Source organism: Clarias gariepinus, chromosome 27, assembly GCF_024256425.1.
Source record: "Clarias gariepinus isolate MV-2021 ecotype Netherlands chromosome 27, CGAR_prim_01v2, whole genome shotgun sequence".
Lineage (NCBI taxonomy): Eukaryota > Metazoa > Chordata > Actinopteri > Siluriformes > Clariidae > Clarias > Clarias gariepinus.
Window position 1 is genome coordinate 13,881,746 of NC_071126.1, and position 21,964 is coordinate 13,903,709.

General features: G+C 37.3%; 1 protein-coding gene across 1 annotated transcript in view; it reads right to left on the reverse strand.

Annotated features, from left to right (window-relative positions):
• Positions 1–21,964, reverse strand: part of slc24a4b (solute carrier family 24 member 4b) — a 60,627-nt gene that overhangs the window by 9,785 nt on the left and 28,878 nt on the right. Inside the window, exons 3-12 of the mRNA XM_053489406.1 lie at positions 14,973–15,049; positions 12,150–12,224; positions 11,821–11,905; positions 11,549–11,652; positions 7,058–7,132; positions 6,840–6,865; positions 6,667–6,720; positions 5,633–5,724; positions 2,132–2,301; positions 1,111–1,258 (exon numbers count right to left, since the gene is read on the reverse strand). Coding sequence (XP_053345381.1) covers positions 1,111–1,258; positions 2,132–2,301; positions 5,633–5,724; positions 6,667–6,720; positions 6,840–6,865; positions 7,058–7,132; positions 11,549–11,652; positions 11,821–11,905; positions 12,150–12,224; positions 14,973–15,049 — 906 coding nt within the window. The remainder of the gene's footprint in view (positions 1–1,110; positions 1,259–2,131; positions 2,302–5,632; positions 5,725–6,666; positions 6,721–6,839; positions 6,866–7,057; positions 7,133–11,548; positions 11,653–11,820; positions 11,906–12,149; positions 12,225–14,972; positions 15,050–21,964) is intronic.

The window sequence follows — 21,964 nt, forward strand, 5'->3', positions numbered from 1 at the left end:
TCCATAAGCTTCTGCCTAAAGCATTCAATTCAAAAGAAACTCAAATAGCTTTATTTCTTATTCTGACCAGTTGTACACCGCTGTTGGCAAAGAGTCATGTAAACTGAAGGTGTAACATTTACACAGTACGCTGAACACTGCAGTCACTTCACGGCTGTTTGGAACGTAAATGGAAATGATCTGCTTAGGCATTAGCGAATGCTAGTAATGATTTAGTGCATTATAAACAATTTTCTTTTTAAAGACAACCAACTGTATGCTTTAAAGAAAATGTTCCACTAGGCATTAATTTTAAGTGCACTATAATCAGCTAAACAACTTATCCACAAAACTGTAGCATCTGCATTAATAAAAGCAATGGCACATACAGTTGCTTATCAGTGATGTCTACCTGATTTGCATTTCAAAAACAAACTTGCCTAACCATTCCTACTGTATGTCTGATTAGAGATCTCATCACCTGTAAATCACTTGCTGCTGCTGAGGATGCTCCAACATGCACAGGCTAAAGTCGCCATGAGATTACTGCGCATGGTACCACTTAGAAAGCATAAAGATGGCTATTCATGTTCTTCATTGGAGAGCTTTAGGCTTGCAACAGTTTGCATTCCGGGACTACATCAAAGATTGAATGAAATCAGAAATGACTGATGCTTATACTCAAATATGCTCATGTGCAAGTTCTAGAAAGCGGAAAAGATTATAAATATCTGTCACTGAGATCACTCAGATGAGGATGGGTTCCCTTTGGATTCCGATTCTCTTAAAGTTTCTTCCTTATGTCATCTCAGGAAGTTCTGTCTTGCCTCAGTCACCTCTGGATAAACCTATAAATATTTCAAATGTATATACCAGGGGTGTTCAAGTCAAAAGGGGACTTGTGATGAAATTTCTTATAAATGAAGACGTAAAACCGATTAACAATTGCAAAAGCACAGTACAGTGATAAGATTCGTAGAAACCAGATCAAGAACAGAGTTGCACTGTTAATTGTTCACCTTTACTGTTCACTGATCCACAATTATAAATAAACAGGACTTTTTTTTCTCCCTAGTTTCATAGAGAAAACCCATCACCACAGCATTTGTTTTCCATTGATGTCTCTCTTACTTGGTATGGTGAAGGGTGAGGTCAGTTCTCCATCCTCCTCTTCACTCGGCTTCACTGTGTCCTCTGGCACATTCCCATTCTCAATGTCACCCTTTCCATCCACGACTGCCACCTCAACACCGTTGGCTCCCTTCATCAGCTTCTGCCTCTGTGAATAAGACGAAAACAAAGCAGCATTATTGTAGCGTACGATTATGCTAATAATTTAAGAATTTACTGTAGTTTCAAGGGAACTGCATAAACACTGTCAGTTTGCCAAGCCTAAGTTTGTTTTTTGACCTACAATAAGGACTGAGTTTTTTTAATGTGTTTCATGCAGTAAAGGTCCACATGTAAAGTATTTGAAGATGCTATTCGTACATTGTAGATAAACTGAAAAAGCAGCTTTTCTAATATTGTTGCCAAATTCGCTTACTCACTCATCTATACCAATTTATCCTGTATTCAGGGTCACAAGGTCGGGTACACCCTGGACATGGTGCCAATCCATCGCAGGACATATACACACACACACACTCACACACTACAGGCAATTTGGGAACACCTAATCTGCAGGTCTTGGGACCTGTAGGGGGAAACCGGAGTACCCGGAGGAAACCCACCAAGCACAGGGAGAAGCAAACTTTGGGTACATAAATAAAAAACTAACATTATACATTTTGTGTTAAAGTTGGCATTTCGTCATTTTCACCCGATATGGTCTAGACCTTATGCTAATCTTTGCTGCATGTACGAGGGGCAGTCATAAAATTCATATTATTATATGAAAATGGGAAATGCGTGCCCAAATTACTGTACGTCTCCGGAATTAAGTATGTTCATGAACATTTTTGTTATTTATTTCTTGTATTTGCAGGAAAACAATGCGATTCACGAAAAACTAGTTGACATGAGGTATAAAGATTTTTTCTTGCCAATAATAATTTTATGACCGCCCCATGTGGCTGTAGAGCAGTGTTTATATTCAAATGTCTTAAAAATTTTTTAAAAAAAACCTCGACATGAGACTTGTGATACGCACCTCGGTAATAATGAGACGACTGGCCATGCGAAGGCGGGTTTTGGGTCCGAAGTGGTTGGTCACCATGACACGAAGCCCAGCCTCGGGGAAACGGTAATTTGGAGGGCTGGCATTGATGATCTCGTCCACCATGACCACTGAACCTCGAGTATAGGCCTTACTAGGTTTGACTACACAGGGTACAGCACGACATGTTATGACATACTGTGAAATATGGATACGAGACATAGTCATAAAACAGACCAGTTAAAGTTAACAGACTGTTGACATCTAGTTTAGCTAAATCCTAGTGCATTAGTTGTATTATTGTGTTTATTTTAGAATTGTGTGTTGCCACAGAAATGGAAATGTTAAGAAAAAAAATCCTTTATAATCTGACAATTGTTGCTCATAGTTAAAATTACAGTCATAAATATTTGGACAGTAACCATTTTTGTATACGTGTTCTTCACTGTGCTTAAAATGAAGCAATCAAGACTTAACTGTACTTTCGTATTTGGTTAAAGAGGTTTAGCCAAGATATTGCTTTAACTGTTTATTAATTATATATGCATTTATTAATTATTTTTTTTTTTTTTTACAGTTCCTCCATTTTCAAAATTGATTGGACGAATTAACAATCATACAGTAAATATAAGGATTGTCTTTAATACTTGTACCATTGCTCAGAAGGATGTAGATCTGTACCTATAAAACATTTAGGGTAGAAATGTTTAGGTGAAAGTGACCATAAGGCCACATATCAACTTTTAATATCTTGTAAAGAATTTATACATTATTTATTTATCCAAGATTGAAGACAGTTTGCAGAACATTTACAAATAAAATGATAAAATAATACAGAAAAAAATAAAAGGTAAAAGTAGTGGATATGGATCATTCTTGAACAGAAGCTGAAAAACCTTCAAATAACTGAAATTCTTTTTGTTACTTGTGACCTAGACTGAGGTACCCGAGTAATTACTTGGCACACCTGGTATTTAATTATGTTGTTTCTGAGTTCTCACGTGCCTCTTTCCTAATAATGGTTTTGAAATAAAACCAAAAACAAACCTTGGACATCACCAACTGCTGATTTGCCAGGTGTTTACTGCAGCTTCCTCCCGCTGCTGATTATTTGTGAGGTTTTCTTCCTTCAGTTTCGCCTTCAGTAAGTTAAAAGCATGTTAAACTGGGTTAAGGGCAGGTGACTACCTCGGCCATTCAATGATATTTAATTTCATTAGTTGGGTAGCTTTCAGAATATTTTGGGTCATTATCCATCTTCATTTTATTTTATTACTTGCCTGATCAGAAAGTAGAGCACGCAACACTTTAGAATTCATCCATCAGCAGCTACATCATCAATAAACGCCACTGACCCATATATGACAGTATGTTAATAACATAAAAAAAATCTTTTTTTTTTCTCCTTTTTTTTTTTATCAGTAAACAGGCCTTTTTGTCTGTGGTGTGTTGTTATGCCTAATTTGCCCTTTTTGCCCTTGAGTGTTTATCAGTGGTTTTAGATGTAAATTGTTTGTATTTGTATTCATGAACGTAACACTTGATTGTTGCAGGTTTACTCGCTTCAGACTGTTCTTTTCTTGGCTAAATGTTGTGACAGGATTTTTCTTCACCAAGGAAAGAATTCTGCAATCATCCACTTCAGTTAGGCCTTTTGTTGTTGTCTGAGTTTGCCAAAGTATTCTTTTTTTTTCCCAGCCCCGACAATGACACTTCTCTGGCCTATATATTGCGAGCTCCTATGTACTGCTACTAAATGCATCTAAATTCAACCCTTAAAATGACATTAAACCTTTTATTTCTTCAGTTTGTCATGAAAGAATTAAAAACAAGCTAAAATTGCCCATCAAAGTGCTTAACAGTCAATTGTTCCATTACTTATGAGCATCTAAAAATGGAGGGACTATGAAAAAGTTTTTTTTATTGTTAGGACATTAAATTTAAGCTGAAATTCAAATCCATTGTGACAAATGGTCACTGTCCGAATGTCAGTCAGAGATGTCAGATAGTTATTCTATAATAAGACCTAAAACAATGGGCAAGCAGAAGCAGGAGTGGATATAGTACTGCTAAACAGACAGGCAAGTGAGCTTGAATAAAGCAGAACTGAGCTGAAAAGCCAGAATGCAAAAGAGAGAGAGAGAGTCTGCCTTCTAATTCATAAGCAAATAAAGAAGAGAAGAAGATAAAGAGAGCAGACACAAGGGATTGGCTTTTCATCATACTGCAGCAAATAAAATCATGCACGCACACCAGAATACAAGAATTGAATTATTTATGGATGTGACTCTATTAACACTAATCAATTCTATTACTTCTTTCTAATTTCACAGTAAAATATGTAATATTGTCATATTATACAATACCTAACAAACTTGTGCATTATGATATTTAACACATTATTATAGATACGTCGACGGCTTGTAGTGGTTAGCACTGTCGCCTTGCACCTCCAGTGTCCAGGTTTGATTGCCGGCTCCGTGTGCATGGAGTTTGCATTTTCTCCCCGTGCTTGGTGGGTTTCCTCCGGGTACTCCGGTTTCCTCCCACAGTCCAAAAACATGAAAGATAGACTGATTGTCATTACCAAATTACCCGTAGTGTGTGAATGGGTGTGTGAGTGTGTGTATGTGTGTGCCCTGCGATGGATTGGTACCCTGTCCCCACCTCGTGCCCTTAGCCTCCTAGGATGGGCTCCAGGTCACCGCGACTCTGAATTCAATAGTATAGAAGATAAGTAAGAGTAAGTGAGAGTCAGTGAGTCTAAATACGTCATCCTGATGATGCTACTGTATATAACAGAGGAAGCAGTTTATGTTCCTGAGCCCATCCTATTTAAAAGACAGCCACATTCCTTAATTTGGACGAACATAATAGCACAAATTGAGTTTGTATTGTAATTCTGTAAATATCATGATTTTATAAATTCAATATTACTTTTTTATCCAATTTTGTTGCAATTGTAAACAACACTGCAAATAAAATTCCTCCTACCACTACTGTACATCTTTAATTCTACACGTGGTTAATAGTTTAGATCAAACCACATGTAAAATTATAGAGGAAAAACAACACTTGACAACTTCATATGCAAACATTCATCAATTAAAATAAAATAAATATAAATAATAATATTTTTTAATAAAAAATAAAAATAAAATCCATTTTGGAGTCAGTGTGGCGATACATGAATTGCAACGCAAATCAATGACAATAAATAAGTAAACTAATTTTTCCTCTATCTCTAATATAAACCATAATAAGATACTGATCAATTCTAGCACTGTGTGAAAAATCGTTTTTAACTGTTATTCATCATTCTCTCTCTCTCCTTCTGCTAAAACGTTCATTTTTATCATTTTCATTAAAAAAAATTATTGATTTATTAATATTTCTCAATCGTTACAAACCACGATCAGCCTGCCTGTTTAGCCTTACCTCAACCCGGCAAAGGTAACGGAGGTTCATCAGGGACAGAAGCACAACAAACATTACCATCCTCCAACTCGTTTCCGCTTGCTGCGTTCCCGTTAGCAACATTCTTGTTGCCTTTTCCAGTGAAAAAAGTCTGCATGCTGGAGTTAAATCTAAAAGAGATAGAGACAGAAATACACAGGAGAAAAAAAAACAAGTGTCAGGAAAAAAGTAAACACAATAATGGATTTTTTATTTTTTTTGGGATTTGTAGAGTATACATTTATCATCCAAACATGGCTACTGAGCAATTTCTCAACTGGTCAGCGCTGTGCTTCATTCAAACCAATTTAAAAACAATAAAGAACTTTCTGGCAGGTGCTATGTTTCGTTGACGGCAGCTCTCATTTCCAAAGTTTCTACCTCAACAAACAGCAGAAAGCAACAGGGGAAATCAAAAGATTCACACACTACAGCTTCACTCATTATTGTCTTGAAATATTAAAAGATGGAGCAAAATTACAGTTATTCATGCTGAAAAGTTAGTACCCCCTCTTTCAGTTATCATCAGAAAATCAGTAGTAGGCACAGACAACCTTAAGTGTACCTTTTTTTACCATGCCATTATTTAATTTATTTATTAAAAGTAAAAAAAAGAAAAGAAACATGTGCGCAACATTAAACAATTAAGTACCCCCATGATTTAAGAGCTTGTAGATCCATCTTTAATAACTTAAAGGAATCGTTTTCTTTATGACTTCATCAGTCTCTCAACATTGTGGAGGAGTTTCGGTCGTACACATAAAACACTTGCATTCATGAGCTGAATACAGCTCACTGTTTAAACAACAGAGACGTTTCCACCACTTGATTGCTACTCCAGCAAGGCTAGACAGAAAGAAGCTGGTTGCAGTTCTGCAACTGCTTCTACTCAAAGAACTTTAATGCCGCGTAAAAGGTGCTTTGGCGGTACAGTACTGTACATGCTGGGAGGAAGGATGTTAGGCTATACTGTCCCCAGCTGGTATCTGTCATATGCTAGGAGAGAGCTGGCTGGTGGTAGGGAACTGCCATGTGACCAAATAGGGGAGAAAAATTATACACTATACACTCACTTCATGATCAGTATGTATCCTGTATACATGACCACCAACACCAAGCTCTCCCACCTGGAAGGAAGAAAGCCGTATGTAAAAGTCTGTTTCTGCTATTCACACTGTTAAACAATCGGCAGAAACAGAAATTACAGAATTAATGCACGCACACACACACACACACACACACTCACCAAACAATCTTCTCATCATAGATAAACTAAACAGAAAAGGGCAGAAAAAAACATGAATCATTAGGATAAAAAAAAGGATATCAGAGTGACATTGTGCAATGTTTTATGCATTCATCTTAGTACAAGTCATTTAATTTCGGCCAGCTGCAGATTTTGGATAAGTTTGTGTTAATGAATCAAATTGTTTGTCCTGCATATGTGTGTGCAGCAGGACTTACTGCAATCAGCGCCACAACAGACAGGATGTAGTAGAGAGAGTCCCGAAAAACAGCCCACCACGTCAATAACACCACCTGGCACGCACACACACACACACACACACACACACACACACACACACACACACACACACACACACACACACACACACACACACACACACTTGTGGTCAGAAACGGAAATCCATGTGATTTTCATATCATGAAAATATTAGGGATGAACAAGAGTCAATGTTTAAAAAAATAATATCTCTAATAGTTGTATTTATATGTAGATGTTATTTATACCTCCTTATGTGCAAGGAATACAAAACCTGAAATGTTCTAGTAGCCTCCTATACCATTACCTACACAAAATAAAAAAAATTCAGTTCTTACGTAATCAAACAAACAAAAAAAAAACATTTTTGTTAAACATAAATTAAATAAGTAAATAAGTAATTAAATGCAAAAATTATATTTACGTAAAATCTTTCATTATTTAATTACAAAATAAAATGATATTGCTGAGCTTTCTCCTGACAGTGAAAGTCTCATGCACGGCTGACGCGTTCCAACAAGTGCGCGTGTCATTGCTGTTATGGGAGGTATTACAGCACCATCTATTGGATCTTTTCCAAAACTGCAGCTTTTGTAAGAGTCCGACAGCAATTAACCAACATTGGTCACAGGAATCAGTGACTATCATCTTATTTACCAATAAGCTGATGCAAATTAACAGATAAATCAGTCCAAAGTTACAAAATATACTGTAAATTCGAAAAAAAGGACCACCATGATGTGTGAAAAAAAATGAAAGAAAAACTGCAGTCACCCTCGACCAGCCTATTTGTGCTCCTGAGTGTGTGTAAATTTCTACAAAAGACTAACTAATGCAATTTAATATAATGTGAACCTGACTACTGTAAATGCTGATATTATCAATAGTAAATCGTATAATTTGCATGGCATTTAAAGGGGTTATCCACTCTGTCTGCACATAAATGTAAACAAATGTCTTAGCAATCAAAGTGCTCATTATTATTATTATTATTATTATTATTATTAATAATAATTATTAATTAGTATTATATTATACCATTAAATATTTTAAATGCCGTAGTAAAATATATGTCACACTGCTGTTTATCATGCATTACCCTTATGGATTGTCATATCGTAAATAAAAATATATTTTTTATTATTATAAAAAATATATTCGAGTTCTGACTTTATTATCGGAGTTTAAAGTCAGAACATAAATTTACCTTCCATATGCAATATAAACATGCGAGTACGAAAAAAAATCAGCATTTCTAAAACTTTTAGTGTAGTTCGGTTTACACTAATGTTTACACATTACAAAAGTCTAACAAAAAAATGGTTCAACATGAACTTCATTTATAATGAAATATTTCCCCAACTTAACAGCTATGAATTATCAGAAAACCCATGTAGCAGCAAAGACATCATGCTTACTGCATAAACCCTCTGTTACTATGGAGTTGTATCCAACATTGTTGTCCAACAATGATGTACATGCCTCAAAAATGTCTTAAGCACTATACATGTAATTACTCCTGCTATAAAGCATGAAAATCATGTTCTTGTGTAATTTCGGCATGTGCAATTAAAGGACATTCATTAAAAGAAAAAAAATGGGTTTAAAATTAAATAAGACTTCTACATACGTATAAAGCACAGTCAACTGAATGTACTGCATATAAACCAAAGGTGTCGAACCTTTTTCCAGGACACAATTTAGTAGGAAATGGTTTGGCACAGGGCTGAAACACTGAAAAAACGAATATAACAAAAGTTGCTCTGATTATATAATAATAAATAAAAAATAAAAAAAATAACCCAAAGTTTCTTGCAGATGAGTATTTCTCCTGAAAAAGCTCTTCGGTACTCCCTACTGGTGCACTGTAGTTCTGATAAAGTTTGTTCCATGCTGGTCTATTTCCTGCATAACTACATCGTGATCCTATTATTAAGTCCAGAACAAATCTTCCATCCGTCTATACCAAGACGTTGTTACACGGCAATGTAAATTCAAGAAGCTTTCTGTATGATAATCTTAATCTCCATGAGAAGGCTGGAATGGATTTACTGCCAGTCAAAAGAAGCCTGCTTCTCATACATAAAGCCTAGACGCCCAAACGTCCTTCCATAAGAAAACACTTGCAGTAAAAGCACATCCATCCCTGCAGTGTGCACTGTATGCAGACCATGAACTTTTGACACAAGGTTCTGCAGCACATCCTGATTTACAGCGTTCCTGCAGGACTGTGTCGACATGTGGAAGTCCAGACATCACTCCTGCTACAACACTGCTCGATCCGATGGCTATCTTGCCCTGAGAGTAATCATAGCAACATCATAAGGCCAACAATTTCAGTTCAGTGTTAGTAACCAGGTGGTTACAGCACTGCGAAAGAACTGCTCCTTAACTTAGCTCACAATGCAAAGCAGCTGAGGGAACTTATTTAGGAACCTGTTCAATTTAGAATTAATTACAAAATAGTACTACTTACATACAAGGCTTTAAATGGTTTAGCTCCCTCATACCTAACCAGTCTTTTGATACGCTATAATCCACCACGTCCCTTAAGATCACAAAACTCCGGACTTCTGGTAATTCCCAGAATTTTAAAATCTACAAAAGGGGGCAGGGCTTTTTCATATTTGGCTCCAAAGCTTTGGAATAGCCTTCCAGACACTGTTCGGGGAGCAGACACGGTTTCCCAATTCAAAAGTAGGCTCAAGACGCATCTCTTTAATCTGGCATACGCGTAACTCATCCCATAACCTCATACTCCAGTACACCTATCCTGAATGGCAACTACGCTAATTCTCCCCATCTTTTCTGTATTTTTCTACCCATCCTGAGACATCTGGAGATTGTGCCAGCTTCATTAGACAAAGGCCAACCCTGCGAGGTTTCTAAGGCATCTTGAGAAGGACCTGCTCCAGCTAGATTCTGCTTTATGATGGCTGGAGCTACACATCCTGCTCCTGTGCTTCCAGTGATCTGACCCCATCTGCCCTCTGCACCTACTGCTGAACTGAATCTACACAACTTCTGATATATTGAACTTTCACCTGCACAACACACTTGATGTTATTTCTATCTGTTATCACCCAGATGAGGATGGGTTCCCTGTTGAGTCTGGTTCCTCTCAAGGTTTCTTCCTATTGCCATCTCAGGGAGTTTTTCCTTGCCACTGTCGCCGTCACCCTTGGCTTGCTCAACAGAGACATTTCATTCATCTTTCATTCATTTCATTATTATCTAGACACATTTTTCTCACACATACACACTTCCAAATATTTTATTTTATTTTCTTTTCTAAAAAAAAAAAAAAAATCTTTAATTTTTTTTTTTTTTTTGTGAAGCTGCTTTGGGACAATGACCATTGTTAAAAGCGCTATATAAATAAAATTAAATTGAATTGAATTGAATTGAATGATATAGGCTCTGTAGCACCAAATGACAGGATTTCAGTGTTGTGTAAAGACCTTTCCTTAAGGTTTAATTAAGGTATTGAAATATTAATGTAACAAAAGCTTAAACTCAGGAAGAAGAAATAAATAAATAAATAAAAATGCACTAATGTATCTTATAACCCTAATTAAACAGAAGGTTAACTAGAATTGCATCAAACCAGTGTTGCAATTTACAGATGACGTACAAGAAAGTTAAAGTTTTGAGAATGACCTGAATATTCAATATTTAATTTTATTTATTTGTATAGCGCTTTTTAACTAATTGTCACAGAGCAGCTTTACACAATCAAAAGAATTATTAATTAAATCACAATGAATATTAATTTAGTGCTTTTTATTATAATTGTCAGATTTTACCATTACTACAGATATTTCTATTTAATTACAAGCATTTCATTTGTAAACTGCTTTTATTGACAAGTTTATACATAGATTTAATATTTACAGTGTTGACCCTAATTTTTCAAGACTTCTGCAATCTGCCCTGATACGCTGTCAATCTGCATCTAGGTGACATAATGACTGATGGCAGCCCATTCTTGCATAATCACATAATCTTGCATAATGCTTGGAGTTTGTCAGAATCTGTGGTTTTTTGTTTTTTTTGTTTGTCCACCTGCTTTTTAAGGATTGACCACAAGTTTTTAAAGGGATTAAGGTCTGGGGAGTTTCCTGGCCATGGACACACAATGTCTGTTTTGTTCCCCGAGCCATTTTTGCCTTATGGCATGGTGCTCCATCATACTGGAAAAGGTATTGTTCATCACCAAACTGTTCTTGGATGGCTGGCAGAAGTTGCTCTTGGAGGATTTTTTTTGTACCATTCTTTTGTGAGATCAATCCCACTCACAACTTTGACTAAGAACACAGCCATGAATAAAGAATGGTATAAAAATATCCTCCAAGAGCAACTTCTCCCACTACTCGTCACTAATTGGGTTAATTAGTAAATAAAAATATATAATAAAAAGAGGCATGACTGAAGATAAAGAGATACTGTACCTGTCCAGCAAAAATCCCACACACGCCAATGATGCAGAGGATGTTGAAAACAGCAGAGCCAACAATGGTTCCAACTCCAACATCACCGTGAGTAATAAACACACCTGCAAAAACATACTGTATTAGATCTAAAATATTCTTGGAATGATGGATGGATGCATCCATGCATTCATATATATATATATATATATATATATATATATATATATATATATATATATATATATATATAGAGAGAGAGAGAGAGAGAGAGAGAGAGTGTTTGTTCTTACCTATAACAGATGCGAAGAGTTCAGGAGCTGAGCTTCCTGCAGCCATGAAGGTGGCTCCTGCTACATCCTCACTAAGATCCAACTTCTGCAGAACACACCCGATAATACGCACACAGATTCACATTTCGAGACACACACCCATAAACACAATTTACACACCACACACACACAGAGCACAGTTTATATACACTTCAGCAGACATTAAAACACAGACACACACAAGCATTGGCTCTAGGCCCGTTAGTGTTTCTTTAAAAACTAAAATGAGATGCAAGCATCCTGATTTCCTGTCTTTAGGAGGAGGGAGGAAAGGGCCCTTAAGCTCTCACCTCACAGATCTTCTCCAGGGAGGTCACGAAGTAGTCGTCACACACAATCGCCAGCGCCAGGAACATATAAAGAGCCTGTGAGGACACACACAGCAGGACACCCCAGACATCACACACTGTTATAGTTTCTCAAACCTCATCACATGTTCCGTTTTGACTTGAACAACTGGTTGTAGTAATCGAAGGTAAATTAAATGTTAATAATAAGGAGTATTAAACTATAAATAACAAAACAAAGGAAGTAGTCTATGGAAGTATATTAGTGCCAAAATTCTTCAAAGCAGGATAGCAGGTTGAATTACATGAACTGAAAAAAATGGGTGTTGCAATAAAAATGTTAGAAGTTTTCTGCATTGCAATTTAATCTGAATTGAAAAAAATCCGTAGATCATTTACAATGTTTGAAATTTTTGCCACTGCAATTTATTGTGGTTGTATATTTCAAGTGAAAATGTAATCCAAGCATTTAAAATTCAATGCAAAAATATTCAAGTTACTAAATTGCAGTTAAAAAATATTTTCAAGGGTTAAAAATACAACCTTCATTATTTTTTAATCTTACAAAATTCAGTTACTTCCATAGTAGTCTCACTTAAGGGCCAAATTAGAAAGACAAGATAGTGATGAACAAGATTATACAGAGACATAATTGTACTTTTCATTAGCTGATGCATACAACCAATTTAAAAAGTTTTTTTCTGAGCTCACCCATATATTGTAAAACCTAAAAGGTTTGGAATCAAAACTATACTGAAACGAAAAACCACAACCTTGTCAGCAGGGTTAATAAACCCATATTCTTAAAGACCAGAGTTTGCGTTGAAAGACGGCGAGTATAAACCAAGCCTAGTCAATAAACCTCTCTGATTGAATCCTACACAGCTCTGATGGAAGCAGCTCCTTGACCTAGAATTTGAGTCATCACTCCAACCTCCAGATGACATGATGAACAAATTGATGTATCTGCCTTCCTGTTTGGGTGCAGAACCAGGAGCAGGAATAAATCTCAGCCATAGGGGGCGACACAACACCGAGCAGACCATCAGAGTCGCAGATGAGAACACAAGCGGTACAGGCGTTATGCCAACCTAAAGTGTGTTACATAACTAGGAGCAGATTTTAAATGCTGCAAACGGCTGAGTAGTGTTAAGCGTTAGATTATCGCTATCGTGCCAGTGCCTTTATGCCGCTTTTGATTTTTGAGTCCTACAGGAATATAATATTTATGAAACAGTAGATTGTAAGAGTATAAAAAGAGAAAATGTGAAACTTTTTAAAAGAGGTGGATATCAAAGATTAAAAGAAAGATGGAGTTATAAAGGATGGAAATATGGAGACTAAAGCAGAGACATTATGGATGAAGAGAGAGCATAAATTACCTGGAATAAGGAGAAGAGAAAGAGAGATGAGAATGAACAGAGGAATGGAGGAAGTGGGTCATGGTGAGAGTGGATTTGATAAAACACATGGAGAGAAATTAATGGAGGATGAACTTAAAGGATGGTTATAAGGGGAGTTACATAAAGGGATGAAGAGAGAGATGGATGTGTACGTAGATGTGACGGGGATGATGAGGATGAGGTAGGAAAGGAGAGATACCTTAAGCCAAAGTAAGAGAGATAAAGACAGACCTGAAGAAAGGAGATTAAAGAGGAAGAGACAAAGACAGATAAAAGGAGATGGAGGTAAAGGATGAGATAGAGGTAAAAGTAGGGGAGATACTATAGATGGAGTGAAAGGGATGGACAAAATATAAAGGGAGAGAAATGAAGTAACAGTTGCATAATACATGGAGGGAAAGTAAAGTATGGTGGAGGAAGAGGTAGAACAAGAGACCGAGACGAAGGGAGATATAAAGCAGTAGATAATATGCGAGACAAAAATAGGAGGTGGAGGGAGATGGCTAAAGACAAGAGAGGGACTGAGGATGGGTTGATAAATGAAGATAAAGAGAGAGAGGATGCAGGAGAGATTTTAAAATAAATGGAAATAAAGAGGGATAGACAGTTAAAGAAAGTTAGAGATGAGGGTTAAGGTGAAGAGATTGAGGAAGATGTGAAGAAAATTAGAAAAAAAAGGAAGAGGGAGATGACGATAGAGGTGGAGAGAGAGGCATAAAGAAAAAGGGAGATGATGGGCAGAAATTAAGAAATACGTAGATAAAGGTAGACGCAAACATAAAAAGAAGAAAAAGAAGAAAAAAGATGAAGATCAAGATGGTGAAATGGATAAAAAAAGAGGAAGATGAAGGTGGACGTGGAGAAATAAATAAAGAAAACGGGAGATGAAGGTTAAGGTGGTGAAATAGATTAAGAAAGAATGAGATGAAGGTCAAGGTGAAGAGAGACAGAATAAGCATCAGAGATGGAATACAGAATATATAGAAATGAAGAAAGATAAAGCTGGAAGTAGAGATGGAAGTAGAGATAGAGGGAGAGATAAGAAAAAAGATGAAGAAAATGAAAGGAGAGAGACGGATGAAAGAAGATGTGAGATATGTGAAGAAATAAAGTTGGCGAGAGAGCTGCTGGCAAGGCAGAAGGGAATGAAGAAGGACCTAGTGTGATAAATGAAAAAGAGAAGAATGTGAAGATAGAGGTGGAGATGAGAGAAAGAGATGAAGGAAGGAAGAGGCATAAATTGAAGTGAAGATAAAAGGAAGAGATAGAAGAGAATAATGGTTATAGAGATGGAGGGGATGCAGATAATGGTGAAGATGAGAAGAAAGTATGAGAGAGATCGAGAGAAAAAGACAGAGAGAGAGAGAGAGAGAGAGAGAGAGAGAGAGAGAGAGAGAGAGAGAGGTGAAGATTTTCTCCTCACCGCTAGGATGTGCAGTAGCACTGCTCCACTTTTCCGCTCTGTGTTGGTGAAAAAGTCCTCAGGAAATTCATGTACAGCTGCAACACACACACAAGAAAAAAAAAAATAATACACATTTTTACTCTGATTGGATGAGTTGCAGCATCCTCGCTATACTCCCGTGACCACATATTTCAATTCTGTTAATCAGTGTATGAGGAGGTTGAAGTTAAACCAGGACCTCCGATTGTGCAGAATAACAGAACAGTAATGAACAGTAATGAAACACTCCCTTTATTTCTATTTATAATCCCAGCTAGACCAATGCATAACCACAGCGTTTCACTTGGGCTTGGAAACCAGGAGGGTAGAAAGTTCTCAGTATACCAGGGCCCGTAATTGGAATTCCTGCTTCATATCCAAAACACTAGCCTCCCAGGAACTCCTTTAATGGCCCAAACATTTGGAAATGGCTTGGAGCGAGGTCAAGACTGTATGGGGTCATTGTTTTTGTGGTTGGTAGCTGTTTTATGATGGAGGAGAGCAGGCAAGTAGAGAAAAGGTCACCAAGACCAAATTGTTGTTTGGGCAACACCCAAACAACAAGGCGGCATGGTGGCTTAGTGGTTAGCACTGTTACCTTGCACCATCAGGTTTCAAATCACGCCTCTGAGTGCATCGAGTTCACATGTTCTCCCCGTGCTTGGTAGGTTTCCTCAGGGTACTCCGGTTTCCTCCCACAGTCCAAAAACATGCAGATCAGGTGGATTGGCATTACTAAATTGGAAATTAACCTAATCTGAATCCTAACCTAGTGTGTGATTGGGGGGGTGGTGACTGTGTGATGAATTGGCACCCTGTCCAGGGGATACCCCACCTTGTGCCCTTGGGTGCTTGGGTTGAGCCCCAGGCCCCCCGCGACCCTGTATACAGGATTAAGCAATAAACACGATGAGTGAGTAAGTGATCCAAACAAACAAAACAAAAAAAAAATCTAAATTAACACAATCAAATGCAAGATCTTAAATCTTTTTCACTCAAAATACTGCATTGCAGTAAAAGAAAGTACAGTAAAAAAACAACCTTATCTGTGTAATGAATGCAAGCCTGTGGAATTATTATATTACTACAGGTTAAACCTTAATTTTTCTTTTTTTTTTTTTTTTACCTCGCAACCTATTATGCAAATTTCACTTTTGTGTTATTTTTAGACATTCAGATGTGTGTCTACAAACAAGCAGTTTCTTTTATAATTTTTAGATTTGTAATCTAAGCCAATTCAGTTTTCCCCTGTTGTGACCTCATAAAAGAAGAGCCCCTCCCCCCTTGGCTTGTTCTCTCATTTATATAGACAGTGAAATGGTGCATTTGTAGGAGGAGTAAAACAAAGTGAGTTAAAGGTTTGGATAAAATGAAGTGCATCATTTGTGGTGTGTTTTAGCTGGAGCATTAAACAGACACACTTTCTACTGTAGGTAAAGAAATTGTAGGATATGTCACCTATGGTTACAAGCAATTTTTCAAAAAACTGATTCAAACTATTATGAAATCAACTTAATCAACTCTGAAGCATATTGGTTGTATACATGCATCTCTTACCACATCAGACTGATAACCGTTGCGATACACACACACACACACGTACACAAAGAAAGGCTGCTGTGCAGCATGCAGCGATCTGCTCGTTCTGTTCAGCATGACTGGGTATTGCAGCTCCTCCTGAAAGGTCAAACTGAAGCAAAGTCCTTACAGTCCTCTGTGACAGGAATACAAAGTGCAGCTGTACCAACTCCTAACACTGATCTTCTGCAGCTACAGTAGGTCCTAATATTCCCCAGACCTGCTGGACTGAAAAAAATTGCATTTGTGTCCTATTTACCCGAGAGTGGTAAAGGAACGATGCAAGGTCTCAGAATAATACGACGTGACAGCTTTCAGTCTATCATGGTGTCTTTATATAAACACCTTGCTGTTATCAGACATGATTTTAGACACAGTTTGACACCGCAGGTTCACTACAAATAACTTACCGTTATTACAAAGTTTATCAGGATGACACGAGAAAAGATTTCCACTTCTTTCATCGAGCGGTACTTAACAGATGCTTTTAAAGGAGAAAAAAAAAAACTTTAGAAATATGACCTTGTGGTGACCTTGACCTTGTTTGGATTTATGTTATAATGGTATGAGGATATATCGCCAGTTGATCATTCTATGTAAATCCTTGACAAAGAGACAGATGGACAAACATACAACCATAAGCAGGCATGGGCGGGACTGAAAGACAGACAGACCTGAAAACAACTCTTCTGGCTCCTGAAAGCTAGAGAATATCCCTTAACTCTCCCATAAGCGGGACGTATTTACTAAATGCACACATGACAAACTTTTTTTTTATTTTTTATCAGTAATAATGAACGTGAGCACAGATAAACAGAGCTGTCTGACACCTTGGATAATATAAATAGCATGTTTTTTTTTCGCTTGTTGTCTTTCGGCTGCTCCCGTCAAGGGGTCGAAAAACAGCGTACCATCTGGTCCGCACACAACTTGGCACAAGTTTGATGCCCTCCTTGACGCAACCATTTTTCTAAACGAGCTTGGGACCGGCACCGCATGCAGTGGCTGGATAGTATGGGGTGATGCAACCTTTCAAACACATGACCAGGAGCAGATTATATACAGCATAGTTATGCAGAATCATTCAGGAAAATCCCTTCAAAATAATCTGAGCATTAACATAATGGAATCATCTGGAGATTTAGATTTTAAATGTGGGCATTTGGCAGATGCCCTTATCCAGAGCGACTTACATTTTTATCTCATTACACACCTGAGCAGTTGAAGGTTAAGGGCCTTGCTTAAGAGCACAACAGGGGCAATTTGGTGATTGTGGGATTTGAACCGGCGACCTTCCCAACCGTAGTCCGATGCCTTCATTACTGAGCTACCCCGACCCTAGATCACAAGTTTGGTATTTTATTTATTTCTGATTGAGAGCCCGTGCTGGAAGTCAACCTTTCACAGTTGGCAATAAGCTGTAAAGTGATGAAAGGAGCAATAATTGCTTTACGATGTCGGACACCACATAGGGAGCAATAGTGAGGCAGGGCGTTCTTCAAGCTTCCTGCTGACAAACGGAAAAGGCATTTGTGGTTAGCAGCGATTAATCGAGCCAACACGGATGAAAAGGGAGAGATGAGGACTCCTAACGGAAGCTACTGGAGCTCTGACAATGATTACTATGTATCAGGTGGTGACATTCGTCCTCTATTTGTCCTCTAATAGCATGTGCTATTAATAATAAAAGTTGAAGAAAATAGCATCCAATGGAGGTTCTAATTAAATTCAATCAATTATCAAGGTAAAGAATTTGAAAATTAAGCCAATTCAGTTTTCCCTTGTTGTGATATAAGAAGAGCCCCTCCCTTTGCCTTTTCCTCCTTGGCTTAGTAGAAGCTTATTTACGTAGACAATACGTAGGAGAAGTGAAACAAAGGGAGTTTAAGGTATTAATAAAATAAAATGCATTATCTAATATTTAGTCTGATATTAAAGATTAGACTAAAGCTAAGCGAGTATAAGAAACTAAATCACTTTTTACTGTGTGGCTTGTCCATTATAAACCATCACATTTGATGATCCTGCACTGTGATTTTTTGCATGAAGCACAAAAAAAAAAAAACAAGATTATTGCTACACCATACACCGCAAATATGACAGGTAAGCTGGAGACAGCAGGAGGAACGACATCCGCGGCACCTGCTCCAAAAATAGCAGTGTATAGATTAATGTCTCCAGCAGGTCAAGGTGACTCTACACCATTCCAGCCAACATCATACCTCACACACTCATCATACACACTGGTGCTGTGGTTTACCTCTGCTATCCGACACATCAAAGTGTCAAAGGAAAGGTTATAAAGTTAAACACACCCTACATACCCTTCATCCACTCATTCATTCTTTAGTACCCGGTTTATCATCATGGCCACAATAGCGATGGATCCATAGTTGATTGCAAAACACGAAGTCAGACAGGTCTACACCCTGAACAAGACCGCGGTCAATCAGACAGTAAAATGGTTGCTCGTGTTCCAGGATTGCTTTAACCCTTGTCAATTTTAGCGTATGGCCATGGTGCTGATTTTATTTTTTTTGTGTTATAAATATAATACAGTGTGTGTGTCAAAGAAGCTACTTCAAAATTTTATGCAACATGGAAGTGACCAATTTTGCCTCCCTAAAAATTTCAAGTTTCTACGAGATGATTTTATATGTGCCCCGAAATTGTGCATTTTTCAGCATTATACCGTATCGCTTCAAACAATAATCATTTAAAATGGAAATTAGTCATATTTTTTCAAGATTAATACTAACTATGGTGTAAGCTTTTAGAAGCGTACTTAATGTCCTGTAAAAATTGTTGCTTTAAAAGCAAAAGATCTGTAGTGTCCGTAACCATGCCAAACTCATGTTGCAATATCTTAACAATTTTGTATTATAGAATAATACAGTTTCAAGTTTGTCTTCTCAAATGAAATCTAAATTGGCCAAGTTTAATCTGAATAACAATTACGATCATTGAAGGATTTTTATTAAAAAAAAGAATGTCACTCTATAGTGCACAACCCTGATCCCTATATATTTATTATAACATAATGCAAATGCGCTGGTTATTAAAGGCTTTATGCTCTTGGCATCTAAATTTAAAATACTGTTTTAAAGGTCATATGTATTTGTTTTATTTGTTGTAGACCACTTTTGTGCTGGTAGGTAATGCCGGCCTGCGCCCCTGGCTACCACTGTGCAAGTACATTTCACACCTGTGGGAAACATTGCTTCGCACCTCCAGATTCTCACCTCAACTCATCTTTATTTGTATAGCACTTTAACAACAAGAATGCCCCAAAGTGCTTCACATAAGTAATAAAATAATACAGTAATCTAATGAATTCAAAAAAAATTTAAACTAAATAATAATAATAAATAAATAAAATTTTATAAAATAATATTAAAAAGGAACATAATTAAAATCACATCACACACATGTCTAATCAAAACAATATGTAAAATCAACATCTCATGTTGGTTTTAACACCCTCAGTAATGTGGCCTCACGAATGGTCAAGGGTAGGTCATTTCACAATTTGGGTGCCGCCACAGAGAACGGCCCAGAGATGGAGCATAGGGCTTAAGCAGATCTGGGAGGTGGGGCGGGGCAATGCCATGTAAACATTTAAACGTGACCAAGAGAATTTTAAAATTAATTCAGTACTGTACCGGGAGCCAATGAAGAGAAGCCAGAACTGGAGAGATATGTTTAAGAAACCCCAAAATAGAGAGCTTTACAGAAATCAATGCGAGTGGTGATGATGGCGTGGATGGCTATTTCAAAAAGCCTAAAGGACAAAACAGGTTTAAGTTTTGCTAATTGCCTTTACTCAAAGAAAAAGGACTAAACCACAGCACTAATCTGTTAGTTAAATTTAAGGCCATGGTCAAAAATAACCCCTAAATTCGACGCTGTGGGTCTAACATACTGCTCCAAAACTCCTAAATCCAGAGGTGGACCTCTGTCTTTTTATCATTAAAATAAAAAAAAATTTGGGCTAACCATGCCTTTATGTCACCTTGACATGTTGACAGTCTTGACAAAGTAGCCTTCCTTCTGTTTAAATGGGAGATAAATTTGACTGTCATCTGCATAGCTGTAAAAGGAGATGCCATGATTTCTCAGGATATAGCCGAGCGGCAACAAATACAACGAGAAATGAAGGGGTCCAAGGATAGACCCCTGTGGGACCCCATATGTAAGAGAAGCTTATGATGACTCAAGATCTCCAAATCCATACTTTACTTAACACTTACTATGTAAACAAAATTGAGCTGTGCAAATGAAGATTAAAAGGGACTTGCTCAAGTTTCCAAACAGTGAAACTGCGGCAGCCCAGGATTTTAATTCAACCTCCGGGTCTCAATCCTAAAGCCTTAACTGCTGAGCCGTCACTTCCTCTCCGGGTTCTTCAATGGCCCAGGTCATTCCCCTATTCCCAGTGAAACACTTTACATATCTATTGTACTTGGCACTAAATCACTTTATATACTGTACCACCTTAATATCACAAAAGAATGTGTATACTTATTCAATCACATCATAGATTTTGAGCAAAAGGATGCTTTTATATAGATGTATAAATTATACAAACTTAAACGAGTTGTAGCAATGGCAAGTATGCAGACATGTAGACCTCATGTACACATACGGTACACTACAAAATGAAAGGCAATTCATGAATAAATAACCAGACTGGATAATGCACTCACGCTGACCCTCTCCATCAGGCACTTCCCCTTCCTTATTATATGTAACATAATATATGGCACAGATACTCCTCTACATGTGCAACACACACCTACTTTGTGACTTTCATGTGTCCTGGAATGTGTCAGTGAAGTCTCAAAGCGTAAGAAATGTGAATAGTCAGCAGCTAGACACTGAATCATACTGTACAGTGTGCTCCTCTAAGCAAATTCACACAGGAGGCCAGTGTTCAGGCTGTGTGTGAATTATTCAATACACTTGAAAGGAGTTCCTGGGAGGCCAGCTTTTCAGACCTGAAGCAGGCAGTCCGATCATGGCTCTGGTGTATTAAAGAAAAAAACTTTCTACTTTATAAAGTGCACTAGTGAAGCTGGGGTTTATATCGAGAAATAAAGTGATTAGGCTCCATACATGTAGATGTGATTAGGCTCCATACATGTACACATCTACATAAGTGTGGCAGGAGTTATATATAAAAATAAAGGCAGTTTTTATTGTCATAACTGTGTTCTGTTATTCTGCATAATTAAATATTCCTAGATCGACTTGAACACCACTTAATAAGGGAAAAATATACATCATACTATAAATCCTGTAATCTTTGTTCAACTTACTAGCTCTCACCTATGTGCTCATTAGAGATAGGGACAGGATCGATTCACTGATGTATCTATTAATTATTATTTTTA